The following is a 23,363-nucleotide window of genomic DNA, read 5'->3' as shown; positions in this document are numbered from 1 at the left end:
TATGAGGGGGGAAGAGAGAGAGACAAGGGGGGGGGAAGAGAAAGAGCATGAGAGAAAAGAGAGAAGAGAGAGAGAGAGGGAGAGAAAGAGAGAGAGAGAGAGAGAGAGAGAGAGAGAGAGAGAGAGAGAGAGAGAGAGGATCTGAAACTTGTGGGTGCAGTATTGTATCCACAGCACTTAGGACAAAGTCAATCCTTCTCTAGCATGTACTGTTCTTTCCATTCACTGTTTCCTAAGTTTCCATTTTTTCTAAATAACCAACCCAAAGTTGTATTTTGTATTTTCCCTTAGCTCTTGAGAAATAACAAAGGCTTTTCCCCGCTACATCCAATTTTAATTATAGAAATCATGCCAAGTAAAAGAGAGAGGGAAGGGGAAGGGAAACAAAGACAGATACAGACACATACAGAGAGAGACAGAGACAGAGACAGAGACAGAGTCAGAATGAGTAAGATCAAGACACACAGAGAGAGAGAGACAGAGACAGAGAGGGAGAGCTCATCAAAATCGATTGGACCACCTAGACCAGAGGTGCCAAAAATGCAGCTCCCCATTGCAGAGAAACCAGATTAAAATGTAACTAGGAAATAATTAACAAAAAAATAAAATACAATAAATCATAGACTACATTTTCAAACCTAGTCACCATGAGACTGAGGGATCTTTCTGCCTGGATTAGGGGCCTCCTTTCTATTTGAGTTTGACACCACTGATTTAGGCCAAACCCCTAATTTTACAATGGAGTGATCTGAAGCTTAGGGAGGGAGGTGATTTCATTTCCCCCAAGGTCACACAGTAAGAAGAGCCCAGACTCAATCACTAGTTTTCTCTCTCTAGTTTACCCTACAAAAGGAAGAAACAGACCATGGGCTCTTCAGAACTCTGAGGAGGGAGAGATGATTTTGTGGGGATGGGAAGGATCAAGGTCAAGGAAAAAGTGGCCCTGAGCCTGACCTTGACCTTTGGGGTGAGAACTTGCTGGACATTTGGGGAAGACCAAGAAGAGTCCAGTCTGGCTGAAGCAAATCAGTAAAGGAATTAAAATATGACTTGAAAAATCTGGGAGATTGGGACTATATTGGAGAGGACTTGAAATGCCAAAGGTGGCAGGGAAAGTGATGAACTTAGATTCAGGAAAGTCTGACTTAGAATCCTGTTTCAGACATTGATTGGTGATAAGTCATTTCCCCCTCCCCACCACCCACCAGGCTAGCAGGCAGATAGATACCAACATTTAGAAAACAGATCTGATATCTTCATCCAAGGGTTGGCATTTCATTGGCATTTGTTAGTTTTCCTCTGGAAATATTTTAATTTATTGTTGCATTTAAAAAATATGACTATCACTTCCCAATGCTCCTTCCTAACACATATCCCTTGTAATGCAGAAAGAGAGTAAAAATTTTTTATCACTACATATTGGCCATACATGGCAATGTATGCTTTACTCTGCACCTGTAGTCCACCACTTCTCAGTTGAGTGAGAGAAAGTCCTGCTTTTAGGGGCAGCTAAAGGGTACCATCATGCACAGAGCACTGGGCTTGGAGTCAGGAAGACCTGAGTTCAAATCTAGCTTCAAACACTTACTAGATTTAATCTATTTCTTCCTGCATTGAATTAGACTTAATGTCTAATTTTCTAATGTCTAAATTCTGCATTAAAATGGACTTAATGTGACTTAAATCCCTATTTGCCTCCGTTTCCTCATCTGTAAAAAATATGATAATAGATCCTACCTCCCAGGATTGTTATGAAGATCAAATGACCCAATAACTGTGAATAGCTCAACATAATGTCTGGTACATAGTAAGCACTATATGGATATTAAAATTATAATAGTTGGTAGGATGGGTAGGAATTCAACAGGTGCAGAATCACTCCAGGTATTTTGAAAAATTATATTAATTTATTTGCCTCTTGTTTTTTAGGTGAAAGATGAGAGCTCAAAGTCTAATATGTAAATTGAATAAGATTATTTTATGTGACAAAAAGAAGAAAAAAGTATGGGAGTGAGAAAAGACAAGAGCAATCAATCGAGAACAAGATGGAAGAAAAGTCATAGTTATAGGGTATATATTGGAAGTAGGGAGATGGTCCCAAAAAATGGAAACAAAAGAGGCTCTGTACCCTTAAACCCATGTACTTAGAGAACAAATAGTTCATGGTACATAGAGGAGAATAAGGCTATTTGCAACTTATAAAAAAGTGATTCTATGTCTAGTAGTGAATTCCTTAAGATGGGAAGAAGCATGGTATCATGGGAGTTAGTGGATCAGTATTTGAATCCTGGCTCGCTGACCACTTGTGTGACTTGGAGTGAACCTCTTTGGACTTCAGTTATTTCCTCTGTAAAATGAGGGGGTTGAATTAGAAGGCCTCTACATCCCTTCTAGCTCTAGAAAGATCTGTGCTCCTAAGATGAAAAAGCATCATGGAGAAGGCTTCAAATATTTTTTTGCATTGGCCATTTGATATGTCTTGACCATGAAGAGGTTAGTTCCAAAGCATGCCCACGAAGCTTGCCTAGTTCGTTTCATTTTTCTTGAGCATAAATGAAATGTTGAGTTGACATTAAGACAAGGAAAAGAAACAGCTAGAAGAGCATCTCTTTCAAAGAAAAATCTTTTTGCATTTAAATTATTTAATTTTTAATATTTGAACATTTTTGAATCCTAAACCAAAATCTAATTTTAAAATGGCTTTTTGTTAGCCTTCTTGTTTTACACCTTTTATTTCAGTCAACAATGTCAACCACCTCAGCAATTCTTCTACATGCAGGTCAAATCCTGTTACAAATACCAAAGTAACAAAAAACAAAAACAAAACCCAACTATGTAACAAAAAGATTCCCAAGCTCTAGACAAGAGATCACCTATTACTTGTGTTCTCTTTCCTCAAATTACCTTGTATTAACTTGATGTTTACTAGCTATATAATTCTACATGGGTCATTCACCCTGTGCCTTGATTTCCTCCTCTGCAAAATTAAGGGGTTGCTCTTGATGGCCTCTAAAGGTCTTCCAGCTCTGAATTTGTGATCATATGGCTCATGTTCATGTTATATCCTCCACCAACCCTGTCTGCATTAAAACACAAGGTTTTTGAGGTAAGGGTCTTCTTTTTTTCTCCTTTCCTTCCTTTATCTTTCATTCTCTTTTATTGGTTTGGTACTTGTCAGTGCAGCACCTTGGACAGTTCCTGGAATATCATTTAAATGAACCGTCCTATAGAAATGGACCAAGTCAGATCACGAGCCTTCTTAATTTAATAGCAATAAAGAATCACCTGGGGGCAGCTGGGTAGCTCCGTGGATTGAGAGCCAAGCCTAGAGATGGGAGGTCCTAGGTTCAAATCCGGCCTCAGACACTTTCCAGCTGGGTGACCCTGGGCAAGTCACTTGACCCCCATGGCCCACCCCTACCACTCTTCCACCAAGGAGCCAATACACAGAAGTTAAGGGTTTAAAATAAAAATAAATAAATAAATAAATAATTGAAAAATAAAATAAAATAAAGAATCACCTAAGGCTCAGAGGGAGAAAGAGACTTTGTCCATGGTCATAAAGCTATAAAAACCAGAGGAAAGATTTGAGCCTAGATCCTACTAACTCTAAGTCCTGGACTGTATCTTCTACAATTCCAGGCTCTTTCTCTCCTTTGCATGTAACTAACAATGAATGTTAATTATGTGTTGAATTAAATTGAACTTTGGAGCAATATTAATAAAGCAAAATTCTGGTATAGCGTAAGAATTTGGAATTTATTATCATAAGACTTGATCCTAGCAGGATTGTTTCTAAGACTGAATGATTCTGATTTTGATTTACCTCTCATGAGTCCTTCATAAGGACAATATTTCTAAAATTCTCCACAGCCCGTAGTTTTCTAGGACCTCAATAAAACATTAGGCAAAAACTGGTAAGCAGAGGGATTATTTCTGCTGCCATTGTTCTGATAAAAGGACTCAGATGGACATTCTGCATCAGTTATTTGACGAAGCGTTCCCTTTTTTCTAAATAAAATTGTATGGGGAATTTTATATAATTACAGCCAAATTACATTTTGTTTTCATCTGACAGTCTTCTCTCCCCATAGAATTTCACAGCTGCAGATGCCAATATCAGGTGGAGTTAGGATGATTTTCCTGTAACCTGTCACTGTTCCATTTCAGCTCGCCCTTTTATTGCATCCTGTAAGTTGAGGGAAGCAGTGCCCAAGACCTAGGTGAAAAGTCTTGTTTTAAATTCCCATCAAAAAGCTTTTAATGAACTGCCTAGTTTCATGCGGCAATTTTCTGTCAAAATGTAGAAGTAACTATAAGGATTAGGATTTTCTCTAATGAATTCATGGGCAGTTCCTATCATGGAGCTTATCTCTCACAGGAAGCAGCCAAAGTCTGAGCCCCAACAAAGAGATACGCTCCCTTCCTCTATTGGCCCACTTAAATTGTCCTGCAAATATTCATGGGAGCCACCCTAGGCAAAATTATTTACCTCAATCAAAGGATTCAACTGCAGAAAAATCATCCAATTTTAGCTTTCAATTTACTGAGAAAGAAACTAAGTCTCAGAGAAGGTAAGTGAGTTGTCCAAAATCACAGTTAAGATTCAAATGTAGGTCTTCTGGTTCCAAGCCTGCTGCCCCACACTGCCCTGGGGTAAATCAATAAATGCGTAATATAGCTCATTCCTTTCCCCCACTCCTTACATAAGAAATCTTAAGTTTACCAAGTCAATAACATTCAGATAGTTTGGTGAAGTGGTTAATTACCACAGGAAATATCAGGGAAATGAAAAGACTTAAAAATCTAAAGAATAACCATCGATTCTTTCAGAAGAAGTGAACTATCACTGTAATTGTTTGTTTTCCACTGAACTAATATGAAATTATTAGATTTGAAAGTCACATGAAAATTGCAGGAACACCATTGATGGCTTATAAATGACCACTTGCCCTCTTCTCTGAGATTCCACAGCGGCACCTAGTGGCCACTTTGAGTATGACCTCTATGTTATAGATGGCATATAGGTTAACTCCTGTCATCGTATCATTCCACTACTTTGCCATGTTGCCCTCAATGGTCTCAGGGCTGCAACAACATAGTCCAAGATTTCATCAATCTCTGTTTCAGAGAATCTTCAGGTAAAAAAGGGTTTTTAAAGGGTAACTGATTCAACTCATCCCTGCCTCAGATATCCCTCCTGTGATGTCCCAGACAGATACTCATTCCTCGTCCACTGGAATTTCTCCAGCAATAAAGTGACTGTTAATGTGTCCGATTCCAAAAGGGCTTCCTAACATTGATCTCGAATCTGCCTTCCAGAAATTTTCATCTATCAGTTTACCCCTGTGTGAGAGCCCTTCAATTTTCTAAAGATAATTACCCTGTTCCCCTGCTCTTGTCTTTTCCAGTTTAAATATTCCCATTTCCTTTAACTCGTGTTCCTAACTTAGATCCCTCATTATTCTTCTTGCTTTTTTTCCCTTGATGTGTTCCCTCCACTTATATCAACATCCCTCTTTAAAACGTACTGACCAAGCAGCTAGGTGTCCAGGTGGATGGAAAGTCAGGTCTAGAGACAGACAGTCCTAGGTCCAAGTTTGGCCTCAGACACTCCCTAGCTGTGTGACCCTGGGCAAGTCACTTAATCCCTCCTGCCTAGCCCTTACCACTCTTCTGCCTGAAAACCAATGTACAGTGTTGATTCTAAGATGGAAAGTGAAGACTTTAAAAAAGTATAGTGACCGAGACTAAATACAACCCCCAAGATGCTGACCATTGCAGAATACTGTGAAATGTTTCCACTTTTTGATACAGATGCTATCTTTCCATTAATACAACCTAAGACTGTATCAGTTGATGTTTTTTTTCCAGTAGCCACATGGTCTAGATTACTCATGTAGGACTTGGGGTCTAAACTTCCCCAGATCTTTTTTCACATAAGTTGTTGTCAAACCACATCTTTCCCATTTGGTCCTCACATCATTTGTTGGGTGGTTTCTTTGGTTTGTGTGTTGATTTGTTTTTATAGGATTCTCCATTCTCAGGGGACCTTCCCATTCATGGTATTCATGCTGGGGTGACAGCCTAAGTGAAGACATCAAGAAATGCCACTTGTTTTATTTGGAAGGGTCAATATACTGGCCCATCTTTAATGGAGTAATAATAACTGTTAAATAATACCCTCTTATGACTGGGATTCTTTGAGAGACTCACTTAATTCTTCTATGAAGAGTGAGCTTTCCAAGGCTTCTAGATCAAGTACTAAACTCTCTCTCTTTGGCCCTGAAAGCCCTTCTCAAACAAGCTCTGGCCACTTTTCCAAACTCAAAATACGATTCTCCCCTTTGAAGACTCTACCATCTAGCCCAACTGGCCTGCTTGCGCTTCCGCACTGCATCCTGTCCCTTCCCACCAACTGCCTCGCCCCTGTGCCTGGAGAGCTCTTCCCTCCTCGCCCCTCTCTCTTCTAAGCCTGTGTTTCTTTCAAAACTGAGATCAAGAACCTTCTTCAATGGAACCATGGAACCATGGAAAAATAGTCTAAATCAATTAATTAAATACTTTTTTCAATTAAAAAATAAAATAAAAAAAGAATCATCTTCATAGGGACTTTCTTGATACAGATGCCTTCCTCATCCCATAATTATAATGCATTTGTTTTGTATATACTTTCACATGTACGTGTCATCTCCCCTGATAGAACATAAGCTCTTGGGGGGCAGGGACTGTGCCATTTTTGCCTTTACATTTCAAATGCCCAGCACATAGTAGGCACTTAATAAATATTTGTTGAGTGAGTTGCCTGAATATGTACGTGTGCAAAGTACATGGACACAGCTCAGCTTTCTCCCCAGAAATGAAAACAAGGAAGGCAATAAAGGCGAAATGGAAGAAACCAACATTCTCTGCAGCTGATTTGTTCTCCCTAGTTAATAGAATTGATTTTTAATTATGTTGGTGTTTTTTTTCCTTTTTCTTTTGCCTAAGACAAAATGTCCTTCAGCATTCTGCTCATTAAAAAGCTTTCTATCACTTCTGTACACCTATATCTCGAAAAGCAGTACAGAATGCAAAACGGTGATGTATATTATATGACTAAATATAGTGTGTATCCTTTATTCTCCAACCTGGCCGAGAATGCTAAGCAGACACATCCTTTTCTGTAGATGCGAAGAACAAACACAGAAATGCCAAGGACAAACTGAAGATAACATGCAAAAAAAACAAAATCAATAGCATCTGAAGACCTTTGTTTAATGGTAGAAATAAGCAAATCTGGTGTGGAAATGGATGGCACTTAGAGTCATTTAAAGTTGCACTGATCAATTCTTGCTAGACATTTTACATGCCGTAGAGTAACTGATAATAACTGAGGGAGATGGATTGGACCCTGCATAGAGCTCCTGCCGTGATTAAGTGAAATAATAAAGTCTATGTTCCCTCATTCCTTCACTCTACCCAGGGGACCATCACATGTCAGTGCAAATGTATTGCGATTCACTTAATCTATTAGAGATGAGGAGTTCTGGGTGAATTCTAATTTTGCACTGAAAATGCTTTCTATCACTTAATTGGGGATCTTTTAAAATGGAAGTCCACTCTCTAAGGCTAGCCAGCTACCTGGTCTTCCACTGACTCTGGGAGACTCAGATAGAAAGTGGTTTAGCTATAGATCTGGATGAAAGGGGGGCAAAAAGTGCGAATGCCTCCTCCTTCCCGACCTTTGATTCAGTAAGCAACTGATTGGGTTGGGGGAGTTTGGGCTTTTTTTTAAGTTCTTAAGAAGCCCATATGTCTCCTCCTGCCAAGAAATTAAACTGTCTTTTGAAGGATCGTCATTAGAGAAAAGAGGGGTTAAAGTCAACAACGAAAGATAGCCTGGGTTTAATGGCTGTTGTGGCTGATACATGGGAGAAGGCAGCAAGGGAAAACATTCTAGCAGATAGACAACATTTGTCATCCCCTATCTGGACCCATTCCTTCACCACTTGAGAGATCTGCGTGTCATCCATATGGATGCTCTCCCCGTTGACACGTTATCTCGGCCTGGTTTGTCTTCAATGTGAACTTATTACTCATTGGAAATCATCATTTTATTCTCAGCATCATATCCCTCCTTAGAGTCGCCTCCTAGAACAAAGGACGGCCAGGCTCTGGGGTAAGGAATGAAAATGAGGTGCTAGTAAATATGCCAAGCTAGTTTCAGAACCCCAAAGAGGCTTCTTTAGGGACTGAGGTCCCTGGTAAGAGCTTAACTTCTCCATCTACCTCCGGTGTGCATGTTTGCACACACACACACACACACACACACACACACACACACACACACACTCCCTCCTAAAATCATTATGTAGTATAAGGATGATAATAGAAAATAAGTATTATTTCATTAGTTTATTTTTTTTAAACCCTTACCTTCTGTCTTGGAGTCAATACTGTGTATTGGCTCCAAGGCAGAAGAGTGGTAAGGGTAGGCAATGGAGGTTAAGTGACTTGCCCAGGGTCACACAGCTGGGAAGTGTCTGAGGCCAGATTTGAATCTAGGACCTCCCGTCTCTAGGCCTGACTCTCCATCCACTGAGCTACCCAGCTGCCCCCCTTGTTTCATTAGTTTAGAGATGAGAAGTAGAGAAGCTGAGAAAGCATTGGAGTTTGAAGCAGAGCTGAGAGAGAGTGTGTGTGTTCTGAGCATAGTTTTCCCCACTTATTTTTACACTCGCCTATTATTTTGACAGTAGACACGTTCTCCGTGTCTCTACATCGTAAGCGTTTAATAGACACTCTCTGGATTGGATTTGGGGGGGGGGGGAAGAAAAGAGGTGTGTGATCAAGTGAGACTTTGCTGTGATCACAACAGATTTAAGCAGGAAAAACAAAGGTGGAGGCTCCTGACTGCAAAGGTAGCTCCCCAACCACGTGAGGGCAGCAAACGTGCCCTCATTATCTGGGCACGCGCTGCAGGGTGTGTGCAGAGTACTTTTCCCAGGCAGGGTTGAGGCTTAAGAAATTGCTCTGGACGAAAGCAGGCTATCACTAGAGCAGAGAAAAGCATTCGGTGACTTCCTCTAGGACACACGGAGAGAGGATCAAAAGTGGAGCCTGAATGCAGGCTCCCTGCCTTCAAGGCCAGTCTTCTTCCCATTCGTTGTTTCCAAATTCGGATGGGGAATCTCATGAGTGATAAGACAGAGAGCAACAGCTTCTGAACCGTTACAAAGTTGGGGGAAGGCTGAGCTCAGGGCTATTTGTGGTCCCCATTTTTTCCAGTTGATGCAACCCAGTCAGACAAGATTCCTTGGGGACAGATGAGGAAATGGAGACAGAAATAGCTGGAATGACTGAGAAGTTCCCACGTCTAATTCATGCTGCTCCCCCCACCCCAATTCTACCAGTCTCTTCTTTAGATGACTCCCGATCAGGCAGTTTGAAGGTCCACTTCCTCTAGATTGGGCCATTTGTGAAAGGATCAGCTCTCTTTGTCTCCCTGGGACAAAGATCTCACCAGGAGGGAACAGATCAAGGTAGTCGGACCTCGCCTGAAGTTCTGAGCAGGGTTAGTGACCCAGGAGTCCTGCCAGTGCGGCCTCATTTCTCGGAACCAAACCCAACCTGTGGTTCCAACCCAAGGAACTGGGGTAGTCAAGTCACATGAATCTTTAATATCTCTTATATTCTCATTTGTGATCAACTAACCTGATCCTTAGTGGAAAGGGGATCTAGGCCATGCAGAGAACCCATTAGTTTACTCAGATGGCATCTCTCCATGTGGAACACATGAAGAACCCAGAGGAGATGGCTTCTGGCAGAATGGTGATGGCAGAACCTTGAAAGGCTGTGAAGAATATAGAGGCAGTGCTCCAAACAATGCCTGGCACACAGTAGGCACTGAGTCAACACTTGCCACTTGACAAGACAGACTGTGATTAGTCCTGGCTGGCTAATCCTATGGTTAGGAGGGGCTGCTTTCTGTTGCCTGCCAGAATTGTCTCCAAAAAGTCAGGTTCAGCCACATCTTTGGCTTTATTGACATCAGAGGGAGCTCAGAGGCATCTTTAATCGGGGCATCAAGTGAGAGACTATGCTGTAAGAGGAAAGACTGGGGGCAGCTGGGTAGCTCAGTGGATTGAGAGCCAGACCTAGAGATGGGAGGTCCTGGGTTCAAATCCGGCCTCAGACACTTCCCAGCTGTGTGACCCTGGGCAAGTCACTTGACCCCCATGGTCCACCCTTACCACTCTTTCACCTATGAACCAATGCACAGAAGTTAAGAGTTTAAAATAATTTTTAAAAAAAGAGGAAAGACTCAGGGCCTTCATCCTCTCTAGGGCTATATGTTCCTGCCTTTCATTTCCCGTCTAGTTGCAGAGAACGGAGTCGCCATCTTGGTTAGGAGAGCAGGTGATGCAGGAGTCAGAATCCCGGCTGGGTGTTATCTCCAGTCCTACACTGATGACCCAGGAAGTAAGAAGTGCCCTCCAGGAGCTCCCTTCCTTTTGGACCAAAGCCAAGGAAAGCTAAGATAAGGACTCCCTGAGCAGGCAGGGATGCCACCTTTGACTCGAAGTTAAAGTAACTAACACTATTCAAGAACAGAGCTGAAGTTTGGGGTGTGCTCCCCAGAGACCAAAGTGTTGAGAGTTTGCCCTAGAAAGGTGGGAAAACATTCTTTCCCAACATTGGAATGGGGTAAAAACCTGTCACTGCCCCCCTCGTTACCCACAAAGGCAGTAGATGGTCCACTGAAGCTGCAGCAAATTCTATATCCATCCACATCCCAATGAGGCAAAGCATTAACAAGATGTCTCCAGTGGCAAGAGCGCCTTTACTTTTGCCTTTGGATTCCCAGCCTGGCATACAGTAGGAGCCAAATAAATGATGGTTCTTTGGTTGCTTTCTTTCTTCTAGATGAGACTTTAAAATAAAGAGGTGGTTTTTTTATAGGTGACTTGTTTAATCGGTGTCTCTTGAAACTTGCACCATTTTAAGACCAAGGCGCAGAGAGGAGGGTCCCAGGCTGGGGTGCCCCAGATGAGGCCTGGCCCCTTTCTTCTCCCTTTTCCCCACCATATCCTGACAAATGCTGTCATCGCCTCATGGTACCGTACGGTCTAGCCTTCGTCCTAGCACCTATAAACGACAAGGAACGCTCCAAACCCATCTCGACATGACGGTCATTGCCACTTCCTCTAGAAGACACCGAATGTCCCCTAAATGCAAGTCTTGTACATCACCCCACTGGAAATACAAAAGCTCAACGATGAATCAGTCCGTTTCTATGAGACTCACTAGAGAAGTCCCTGGTATCGTCTGGAGGTTCTAACACAATTCGCCTGGGCCCCATTAAACAGCTAGATGAAGCAACTGCATGGGCTTTCCTGGGAGCTGGTGGACTCTGCCTCCCTAGACCCTGAATGACCATTTTTCAGTTGTGTTCTAGAACAAAGGTCCACAGATCCCTTTAACACCAAAGGTTTTGTGAACTTGGACGAGGGCATGGAGAGAGAACTGAGTCCGAAATCAGGAAGATTCAGCTTCCCAAGTTCAAATCTGGCTTCATCCTCTTACTAGCTGTGTGAGCCTGGGCTAGTCACTTCACACAGTTTGCCTCAATTTCCTCAAATGTAAAATGATCTGGAGAAAGAAAGGATAAACCTCTCCAGTATCTCGGCCAAGAAAACCCCCCAACGAGGGTCACAAAGAGCCAGACATGACTAAAGATGACTGAAGAAAACATTTCAATACAGTTAGTTTCCTTATGAACCTCTATATTTTCTTTTATGCACTTAAAAACATGCCTTGAGAAGGGGCCCACAGGCTTTTCCAGACTGCCCGAGGGATCCAGGACCTAAGAAATGTTAAGAAGTCTTATTCTACAGGAAAGGACATTTCAGATAGCAAGTGTTCAAGTCTGACAGGAGAATCAGCATGGCCCAATGGATTGAAAACTGGCTTCAGTGTCAGCGAAAAACCCAGGTTCAAGCCTTACCTCTAAGACTTGTGACTTTGGCCAAATCACTTACCTCATAGAGCAGTGATTCCTGGTGGGTGCTGCAGCGATCCAGGGGGGCGGTGATGGCCACAGGGGCATTTCTCTTTCCTATTAATTGCTATTAAAATTTTAAAAAAAAATTAATTTCCAGGGAGCTAAGGAATATTTTTTCTGGAAAGGGGATGGTAGGCCAAAAAAGTTTGGGAACCCCTGCCATAGAGCTTCAGGCAATTCTCCAAGACTCTAAATAGCAGATGGGTTGCCAATCTGTATTGGTGGAGAGAGTTTCCTCATGAGGAACTCCCTGTAACCATGAAATCACAGGCTTTACCCCAATGGTCCCCAGGTCCTTTTGAACCCTGAAATTCTGTGATTCCATCTCACTTCATATTGTTGTAGGTGTAAAGGAAGCCAGCTTAGAGGTCCAGTGGCTAAACTTGAGTTAAAGAAAGAAGTTGAAAGCTTGGCTTAGGTACAGGATTAAAGAGGGGAAAAGAATGGACAGGATGATCCTAAGAGGGAAAGAAAATGAGGATAAAATATATATATTCTTCTTAAACGTTTGGTAGATTTTTACTTCTAACCTGTGAATCTCATTATCCAGGGCTGTCTTAACGATGATAATAATAGTGCTGTTTTTGTAGCATTTACTGTAAACCAAACACTGTGCTGAGCACTTTACAATTATTGTCTCAGTTGATCCTCACAACCTTGAAAGGTAGGCACTATTATTATCCCCATTTTACAGATGAGGAAGCTGAGGCTAAAAGAGATTAAATGACTTGTCCAGGGTCACAGAAACCGAATCTGAACTCAGGTCTCCCTGCCTGCAAGCCCAGCACTCTATCCAATATACCACCTACCTGCCAAGGCGTGCTCTTAGAAAAGGATGCTACCACTCTGACGAATATGACAAAAGGAGAGAAGAAATCTGAGAAAGGCCAAAAGTGCCCTGTTCGGGGAAGCCAATTCTTTTCCCTTCCATATTGATAAAGGCCACTGTTTCCGGATACACTGAACTTGCGGCCAAGAATATTGGAGTCTCTGAATATTTCATGGACCTGAGGATGAGCCAGGGCTGGCAGACTACCATAATCCAACTTGCCAGATCACTGCCACTTTCTAGCTTCCCTCTGGAATTCAGAGCCCGTGTTTTCAGTCCTCAGGAAGGTGAAATGTACTTTTAACAAATATTTCCATCAGACAAATATCTGTATTAATGAAACACACTCTTCTAATTAATTTGGGCCCGAGGGTTGTAAGATGGACTTCAATTTCAATAAACCAATGCCCAGGAAGTTCCTAGGATCAGAGGCATAGTGGATGGTTAGCCTCTCTGCCAGGAAGATCCGGGTTCAAATAATACTATATGTCAGACCCTAGGCAAATCACTTAATATCTCAGGGCCTGCCTAAGACTCTAAATTGCACAGCATTTCCACCTACCGTTGGTAGAGTCATTTCCCTCATGCAGTATAGACCTATGAAGTCACAGGTATAGGTACTGCTTCCCCCAACTCCAAATGGTTGTGCCAAACCAGGGAGATACAAAGACACACACACACACACACACACACACACACACACACACACACACACACACACACACACAGAATCCCTGATCTCAAGGAAACTTACCTTCTGTCCTAGAATCAATACTGTGTATTGGTTCCGAGGCAGAAGAGAGATAAGGGCTAGGCAACTGAGGTTAAGTGACTTGGCCAGGGTCACACAGCTAGAAAGGTTCTGAGACACATTTGAATCCAAGACCTCCTGTCCTTGGTATGGTTCTCAATCCACTGAGCCACCTGGCCACCCCACCCCAGCTTGTTCTTGAAGAAGTGGACAAAGGAGTCACAATACGTAAAGATAGGTAAATCCAGAGTGTATGCAAAGTCCAGAATTAATGTAAGAAATCATAAAGATGTAAAATTAGTACAAGTATATAGCAAGTAAAAGTAATTTTAAGGGGAAGAGAGAAAGACTTTTTTCTTTCATCTCCAAACTGTGACAAAGGCTCTAAATCTAAGAAGCCCCATGAGATCTACCCTTGTGTCAGTCAATTGTAATGATGTGCAGAAAGCAATAAATTTGTCCTATAAAGTTGCCATGGTTATATTGGTTCTGACACTATGAAATTGTCTGAAAAGACGGTAATAACAGCATCTTTCTAAAAACACTAATCTAATAACCAACTGTATTATTGATATTATGTGGCCATCTGGCTGCCCACTGAGGCCATCTTGTCACTGGCTGCACCCCCGGCCCCCACTTTCCCCTTGATCTGGGTACAGAAAACAAGTCAATAGTCCCATTACTTCTTAAAAGTCAATCGAGTGCCCTTTTGCATCAACTTGCCAACTGTGACTTCCCAGACCGAAGCTCTCTCATCTGGTTACCACTGCCTTTTGGGGGCAGGGATTTTCTCTCTTTATATTTTTCTCCTCCAAGCATTCTACAACGACTGACAAATGCTATATCTATTGTTTTCTCAGGAATTCATTCATTTGTTTATTTAATATTCCCCTCTCTTGCCCTGGCCCACCTTCTCCTTCCCCTATCCTATCCCTACTGTCCGGCTTCCCAGAGGTCTCCCACTGCTCTCCTGTTCTCCGTGTTTGGTAGAAAGTCCTCAGTTCAAGTCCCATGTCTCACCCCTGATGGCTACATGACCCTGAGCAGGTTATCAAACATCCCAATCCCCCAAGTGACTCTCTAAGCCTGGAAATTGAGCCCAGATATTGATCTTGATTGGGAGAGGAAGTTTCTTCCACCAAGAAATAACAGGTCCTCTGCTTTGACTGAAGACTGGTGTCTTTAAAAAAAAGAAAATCAGAACTCTTTATTTTCTGTCTTAGTAACAATTCCAAGACAGAAGGGCAACAGCTAGGCAATCAGGGTTAAGTGACTTGCCCGAGATCACACAGCTAGGAAATTACTGAGGCCAGAATTGAACCCAGGTCCTCCCCACCCCATGCCTGGCTCTCTATCCACTGAGCCACCTAGCTGACCCATAAACATTTTTTAACCCTTCCCTTCTATCTTAGAATCAATACTGTGTATTGGTTCCAAGACAGAAGAGCAGCTAAGGATAGGCAAACAGGGTTAAGTGACTTGTCCAGGGTCACAGAGCTAGGAAGTGATTGAGGCCAGAATTGAACTCAGGTCCTTCCTATTCCAAGCCACCTAGCTGCCCCTGATGTCTTTTTAAAGACAAAATGGAAGAGACTTTGAGAAAATGGTGTAGCCTTGTGTCATCAGGAGATCACTACCACCAGCTCTGTCTATGATCCCCCAATGCCCCAACTCTTCCCAAATAGCATCAGGGGAGACTTTCTCTTATCCCTCAGTGCAAGAATCTGCTATTCAAATATTTTGGTTAATACACAGAATACCATTTTAGAGAAGGAGAATGAAAGCAAAATATGCTTATCATTGATAATACTTTCAATAATTTGTGACAGGGTGTTTGGGAAAGACTCCCTCGATTCTTGATCATAATAAGGGGAAAGTTCCACTGAAATGGAATTCCACAATTATATCTAATTCCTCTATTAAGGATTAATTGAACTCTAAACACCACAGATATTTCCTAAAATGCATCTTATGCCCGATGACATTGAAAATCCCATATGAAGAATCAATTTTCCTCTTGTAATGTCTTCTGTCCAAATAACGTTCCAATCCATTGTTTCAGTGTTTGGAGGGCAATGTTTTCATCTCAGCTTTTTTTATTGTGCTCAGATTTTTCTTTTGTTGATTCGTTTCTTAAGTAGTTTTGAAACTATTTTTCTTGGAGCATTTTAGGTCAATTAAAAAAAATCTCTTCAGTTTATGGAGTTTAGCATAGTTCCTGGCACACAGAAAGTATCTAATAAATGTCTTTTTCATTCATTTGGGGACTCCTAGCAACGAATCTCCTTTACCAATGCAGTTTTTTTTATTCTTTCAACAAATAATTATTGCCTTATGTCAACTAAATGAAGGCGTCTTACTGAGCAGGAGAGGCAGTAGAAAAATGAATTATATATAGTTGTTGTCCTTGAGTACTTTGACCAAATTCACATGACTGATAAGTGCCAGGGCTTTAAATAGAGATCTTTTAATTCCAAGGCCAGTGCATCAACCATTCGTAACACAGCAACTTTATCTCTTCAACAATTTGCATTACCCCTAGAGAACAGGAACATTCATTTTTCTCAAAATCGTTTGGGCAGATATATTATTGGTAAATATCACAAGCCTGAATTATACAGATAAGCACATGGTATGCTAAAGAAAATCTTCAGCTGGATCCTTTGATAGCTCTCAAAAATGGTTATGCTGAAACCTGCTTTTTAATTATCCTATTGAAATACTGCCCTTCAAAAACAAAGATCCAAACCCCAGCAAAAAAAAAGACCTTTTACTTTTCTAACAAAAATCGAGCCCAAGAAATTAAAAATTCAATAGCCATTGTCCTTAATTGATGCTGTTAATTCCTCTATTTTTTTTAACAACAGATAGAGTGAAATAGTGTCTGTATTTACTCTAAACTTCTTGCTTTTTAATAGTGTCACCACTTCATGTGAGTTAAAAACAGTTTATATGTGATTGGAATACCACACACGCATAAAGTCATTTGACGTGTAAAGTGGGAGAAAAGAGGGTGTGGTGGGGAGGGTGGTCCATCCATGTCCATCTCTGAAAATTGGTGTTTATCCAAATATGGCCCCCTGCATGCCCCGGCTGGGAGGAGACGTAGGCTTGGATGGAGTACAAAAGCCAGCCAAACCCGAGGGACTTGGAACGATGCTCAGCCCGGTGGCCCTGGATTTTATGTCAAATGGCATCCCGATGCTTATCACTGAAGAGAATGGAAGCCAAATGGGAAAGAATGGAAACTGTGGGCACACAGGGCGTGCCACAACTCTGCCTTTGCCTCTCTCGCTCTCCATGATCACTTGTTGTTCTTTGTCGAAAAAGACCATGACAGCAAAGCTCATGAGTCGGACTGAAGTGAGGCATTGTGGCATAAAGGCAGCAGCCACCGCCTCTCTTCCAGAGCCATCCAAGCCCAGCAGCGAGACAAGTCGGGGGGCAGTGAATGACTGACATCTTTGGTGTCTACCCAAGCTCTTTCGGATGCCTTCCCAGAGCTGGAGGAAACTAGCCTAGCAGAGGGAAGGGGATCAACAGGAGAAGGTCCCAGAACTTAGAGCAGGTGGCAGAGGAAAGTCAGTCACTCCTTGAATTTCCCTTTGGATGGAAAGAGCTGCATTTCCTCTGTGTGGATCCTGCTTTGACTGGAACCCATCATCTATCAAGAGACCTTTTGCTGGAATTTGGTTGAATGTAGGTGAGCCATTCAGGGGTGGACTCTGATGTCAAAATCCTCACTCGTCCTCCTAGCTTGGATTAGATAGCAGTATCATCTGGACTTCTGTGGACACACATGTGAGACCCCACCTTACTCAGCTGGACCTGTTCACCTTTCCACTGTTATTCATTATTTATAATTTTATATATATTATATATAATATTATTTATAATCATATATAAATAAATAATATTTATAATTATTATAGCTCAAGAGGAACTCAGGATAGGGTAAATGTAAGGCAGCTGAGGGATTTTAGTCTGATAGTGTAGGGCAGGGATTCTCAAACTTGTTTGGCCTCCCACCTCCTTTCCAGAAAAAATATTACTTAGTGCCCCTGGAAATTAATTTTTTAAACTTTAATAGCAATTAATAGCCATCACCGCCTCCCCTGGATCGCTGCAGCACCCACCAGGGGGCGGTGGTGCCCACTTTGGGAATCGCTGGTGTGGAGTCACCCTTCTGGACTTTGGGGAGGGGACCCAAGTTGTTTAATATAGTCTACCTACTCCCTTCCCTTCCAGACCCAGTTGTTAATAAACCTTTTGTATATATACCAGACTCTCTTTGATAAGTTCCCTTTCCCAAAATCTGGTGACTTGGCACCTCCCAACAATAGGGACTCACTGTGATAACCCAGCTAGATACCCTGGTGTTACCCCACTTAATAGCATTTATATCCATCAAACCCAACCCAAATTTATTTACTTTCATCAATAGCTGTTGGAACAAATTGTTCTCAGCCACCCATTCTGAGGGGGGAATGTGTTCAGGTGCCCCTCAACTCACCAACAGGTTAGAGGCCAGTCAGTTGCCCTCCACTTAGGTTGCCAAAATAGCTTTTGCACATGCCACAGCTTCTTGGAGTCACGAGTGAGAACTGGGAAAAGGTTGGCACCAAAGGAAGATGGGCAGCCTTGAAAAAGGATCAGCAAGCCCTTGCACCAGAGATGCTTGTCCTTCCTGACCTCCACCATATAATTAGAAAATCTCCCAGAATCCCTTTCCCTTCATCCACATAGTTATAAGTTTGCTGTAAGCCCTCCCTTTCTCTCTCTCCTCTCCAGTCGGCGGCTAGGTTAGCTCCCTCTTTAGTCTTTTTATTTTCCTTTAATTCATGTTATTACTAATAAATCTTATTAAATATAATACTTGGAGTATCTGGATATTAATTTTTAATCTTACACCTCCATATACCCCATGATTAACTACAGGTGTGGAAAGAAGGAAGGAAGGACAAGGATTCTGTTCCCATCATTAAATCGGTCAGATGATTTCGGTATATGTGTGTGTATAAATTTAAGACCTAAAGCAGAGACTCAAGAGCTTAGTTCAAATTATGAGAATTAATTAATTATAGATTAAAAACTGTTTAGTATCAGAAAATTAAGGATAAACAAGTCATGGTTTCCAGTGATGGGAGAGAGGCAAAATGTGGTCTCTTCAAACCAAAACAATGTTTATAGTAAGTTAGCACTGTATTTCTGAGGTTGAATCAATCAACTAACTTGGAAGCAAGTTTTCCAAAGATCTTGAATGGGTCTTTGCATTTCTTTCAAAAACAAATCACTCTTGGGGCAGCTGGGTAGCTCAGTGGATTGAGAGCCAGGCCTAGAGACGGGAGGTGCTAGGTTCAAATCTGGCCTCAGACACTTTCCCAGCTGTGTGACCCTGGGCAAGTCACTTGACCCCCATTGCCTACCCTTACCACTCTTCCACCAAGGAACTAATACACAGAAGTTAAGGGTTTAAAAATATATATTAAAAAAAATCACTCTTGGGAAAGCTAGATGGCTCAGTGGATTGAGAGCCAAGCCTAGAGATGGGAGGTCCTGGGTTCAAATCTGGCCTGACACTTCCTAGCTGTGTGACCCTGGGCAAGTCACTTGACCCCCCCATTGCCCACCCTTACCACTCTTCTGCCTTAGAACCAATACACAGCATTGACTTCCTCATCTATAAAATGAGCTGGAGAAGAAAAAGGCCAACCATTCCAGTATCTTAGCTATGTCAACCTGGGCAAGTCACTGAACCCTATTGGCCTCAATTTCCTTATCTGTAAAATGAGCCGGAGAAATAAATGGGGAGCCCCTCCTGACTCTTTGCCAACAAAACCCCAACTAGGATGAGAAAGAGTCAGACAGGACTGAATAACAACAAATATCGACTTGTGGTAGGAGCAATAGCTTAATACACCCCCACGCAAGGAGGTTTGGGTTTTTTTTTTCCTCAAAAGGTTATAAGCCATCTAATTACTCAGATTTATAAGGAGCTAAATCAATTGTACAAAAAATCAAGCCATTCCCCAATTGACAAATGGTCAAGGGACATGAATGTGCAATTTTCAGATAAAGAAACCAAAACTATCGATAAGCACATGAAAAAGTGTTCTAAATCTCTTATAATTAGAGAAATGCAAATCAAAACAACTCTGAGGTACACCTAGCAGATTGGCTAATTTGACAGCAAAGAAAAGCAATAAATGTTGAAGCGGATGTGGCAAAATTGGGACATTAATGCATGTTGTGAATTGATCCAACCATTCTGGATGGCAATTTGGAGCTATGCCCAAAGGACTTTAAAAGACTGTCTGCCCTTTGATACAGCCATACCACTGATGGGTTTATACCCCAAAGAGATCATAAGGAAAAAGACTTGTACAAAAATATTTATAGCTGCTGGTCTTTGTGGTAGCAAAAAATTGGAAAATGAGGGGATGCCCTTCAATTGGGGAATGGCTGAACAAATTGTGGTATCTGCTGGTGATGGAATACTATTGTGCTCAAAGGAATAATGAACTGGAGGAATTCCATGTGAACTGGAGAGACCTCCAGGAATTGATGCAGAGTGAAAGGAGCAGAGCCAGGAGAATGTTGTACACAGAGACTGATACTCTGTGATACAATCCAATGTAATGTACTTCTCTACTCGATGCAATGTTCCAGGACAATTCTGAGGGACTTAGGAGAAAGAATGCAATCACAATCAGAGAAAGAACTGTGGGAGCAGAAACACAGAAGAAAAACAACTGCTTGATCACATGGGTCAATGGGGACATGATTAGGGATGTAGACTCTAAGTTGATTAGGGATGTAGACTCTAAGCGATTACTTCAGTGCAGATATCAATATTATGGAAATAGATCTTGATCAATGACACATGTAAAACCCAATGGAAGGGGCAGCTGGGTAGCTCAGTGGATTGAGAGCCAGGCCTAGAGACGGGAGGTCCTAGGTTCAAATCTGGCCTCAGCCACTTCCCAGCTGTGTGACCCTGGGCAAGTCACTTGACCCCCATTGCCTACCCTTACCACTCTTCCATCTATAAGTCAATACACAGAAGTTAAGGGTTTAAAATAAAAAAATAAAAAAAACCAATGGAATTGTGCATCGGCTACAGAAGGTGGTGGGAGAGGGAAAGAACATGAATCTTGTAACCAAGGAAAAAAATTCTAAATTAATTAAATAAAAATTTCCATATAAATTTTCCAAATTAAAAAAAAAAGGTTTGAAGCCATCCTCAAGACTTGATTGTCTCAAGAGCTTAAAGGCTTAGGCTCCTGGTATCACTTCTTTGTCCCCTGAATATACAACAGCCTGGAGGAGCTCTAGGATTCTCTGATGCCCAGCAGGATTACTGCATAATTACTGTAATTCAGATAATAATTGTAAAGTGCTTAGCACAGTGCTTGGCACATGATAAACACAATGTAATAGCTAATATTATTAGCAGAGATTTTATAATTAGTCCTGCCTCTCAGCTTCGTAGCACCCTTCTATGCCTCCCAGGTGATGCAGACAACACCTTGGCTTGAAAATTATAGGATTAGGGACTGCTAAATGGCCCAGTGGAGAGAGAGCCAAAGCTGGGGATGGGAGATTCTGGGTTCCAATCTAGCCTCAGACACTTCCTGGCTGTGACCCTGGGCAAGTCACTTAACCCATATTGCCTAGCCTTTACCGCTTTTCTGCTTTGAACTCGATTTAGAATCAATTCTAAGCAGAAGGTAAGAATTTAAAAAAAAAAAAAAAAAAGATAGGATTATCTATTAGAGTTGGAAGGAATCTTTTATAAACTCCAAGCCCATTCCTCATTTTATAAAAGAGGAAACTGTGTCCTAGGGAGTTTGTGATTTGCCTAAGGTTGGAGAATCATAGGCTTAGAGCCAAATGGGAAAGTAAGCCAAGAGAGGAAGTGACTAGCCTAAGATTACACAAGTACAAAGTGGCACAATTTGAACTCAGGCCCTTGGACTCTAAAGCCAGCCCTATTAATAAGGGCTCCTTCAGGACAGAAGACTGCTCATACTTTAGGGCTTTTGTTCTTTATAGATATTAATTCCACCTAATGCATTTTAAGTGCCTGCTGGGTACAGAGAATTATCCTCAATCTGGAGGAGATGATGCCTAAATAAGGCACAGGTCCTACTCTCATGAAGCTTACAGTCTAATAATAGAAGGCTCATATAGGTATTGCATGATCGATGTGAATTAGAGAAATGTGAACCTAGCTTCTACTAAAGGCTCCGGTGGGCAGGTGGGTAAAAACCAAGGAAGACTCTTGGTGGAAGGGGACCATTTCAGTGATGGAGGGAGCAAATAAACTCAGGGAACGAATAAACTAAGGAGAGGCTTCCACATGGACAAAGGGGGCAAATGAGGAAAGGCACACTATGGGACACCCAGGGGGAACTGTTCAGTCTGACTGGAGTGAAGGGTGCATGCAACAACGCAGTGGAAAGCCTGCGGTCTAGTTCACAAGGCAGGTCCCCCTGCCAAGGCTTCCATTCCATCAGCAGTTCATGTACCAGTGCCCACTCCCTTCAGCCCCATCTGTTACTTGCTCATATTCTGTCCTCTTTCATTGGTGGGTTCACAGCTTAGGCTGCGTTTTTCTGCCATCTTGTTGCTCCTGTCTTTTTTAATCTGTCACCTCTAGCTCAGGACAAGGGTTTATAGATCGAGTGACAATGCAAAGTCTTTTCAGATACTCATTGAGGGTTTTCCCTTTGACAAAGGACCTTGAGTTCAAAACCAGCTGAATTTAGAGGGAATTGCATTCCTCTGTCTAATGACATGGTTTCTATAATTCCATTTAGAATTGTTCATCCCCTAGAAGAGTGCTAAAGTTCCTCAATTGGTAAATGGTCAAAAGATGTGAATAGGCTGTTTTCAGATGAAAAAATCAAAGCTATCAATAATCATATGAAAATTATTCTAAATCCCTCCTGATTGGAGAAATGCAAATTAAAACAGTTCTGAGGGGGCCACCACACACCTAGCAAATTGGCCAATATGACAGTAAAGGAAAATAATAATGTTGGAGGGAAATGTGGCAAAATCGGGACACTAATGCATTGCTGGTGGAGTTGTAAATTGATTAGACCATTCTGAAGTGCAATTTGTAATTATGCCCAAAGGGCTATAAAAGAATGCATACCCTTTGATCCAGCAATACCACTCCTAGATCTGCATATCAGAGATTTTAAAAAATGGGAAAGGAGGGCAGCTGGGTAGCTCAATGGAGTGAGAGTCAGGCCTAGAGACAGGAGGTTCTAGGTTCAAACCCGGCCTCAGCCACTTCCCAGCTGTGTGACCCTGGGCAAGTCACTTGACCCCCATTGCCCACCCTTACCAATCTTCCACCTATGAGACAATACACCGAAGTACAAGTGTTTAAAAAAAATGGGAAAGGTTCTGTTTATACACAAATATTTATGGCTGCACTTTTTGTGGTAGCAAAGAACTGGAAACTAAAGGGATGTCCCTTAATCAGGGAATGGCCAAACAAATTGTGGGATATGATGCTGATGGAATTCCTTGGGCTATAAGGAATCACGAACAGATGGTTTCAGAAAGAGCTCGAAAGACCTCCATGAACTGATGCAGAGTGAAAAAAGCAGAATCAGGAGAACATTGTACACATAAACTGAAATACTGTGGAATGATCAAATGTGATCGACTTTGCTAACAGCAATACAACAATCCAGGACAATTCTAAGGACTTCTGACAA

The 23,363-nt window shown here is 41.9% G+C and overlaps 1 protein-coding gene across 1 annotated transcript in view; it reads right to left on the bottom strand.

Moving 5' to 3' along the window:
- The window catches only part of FAM221A (family with sequence similarity 221 member A), a 24,501-nt gene extending 19,459 nt beyond the window's left edge, over window positions 1-5,042 (bottom strand). The window contains exon 1 of the mRNA XM_044678859.1: window positions 4,981-5,042. Within this exon, the coding sequence (XP_044534794.1) occupies window positions 4,981-5,042 (62 nt within the window). The remainder of the gene's footprint in view (window positions 1-4,980) is intronic.
- Between the last annotated feature and the right edge of the window lie 18,321 nt (window positions 5,043-23,363).

This window comes from Gracilinanus agilis, chromosome 5 (genome assembly GCF_016433145.1).
Source record: "Gracilinanus agilis isolate LMUSP501 chromosome 5, AgileGrace, whole genome shotgun sequence".
Classification (NCBI taxonomy): Eukaryota; Metazoa; Chordata; class Mammalia; order Didelphimorphia; family Didelphidae; genus Gracilinanus; species Gracilinanus agilis.
Note: the sequence above shows the minus strand (reverse complement) of the source record. Positions and strands in the feature narration are given on the sequence as shown.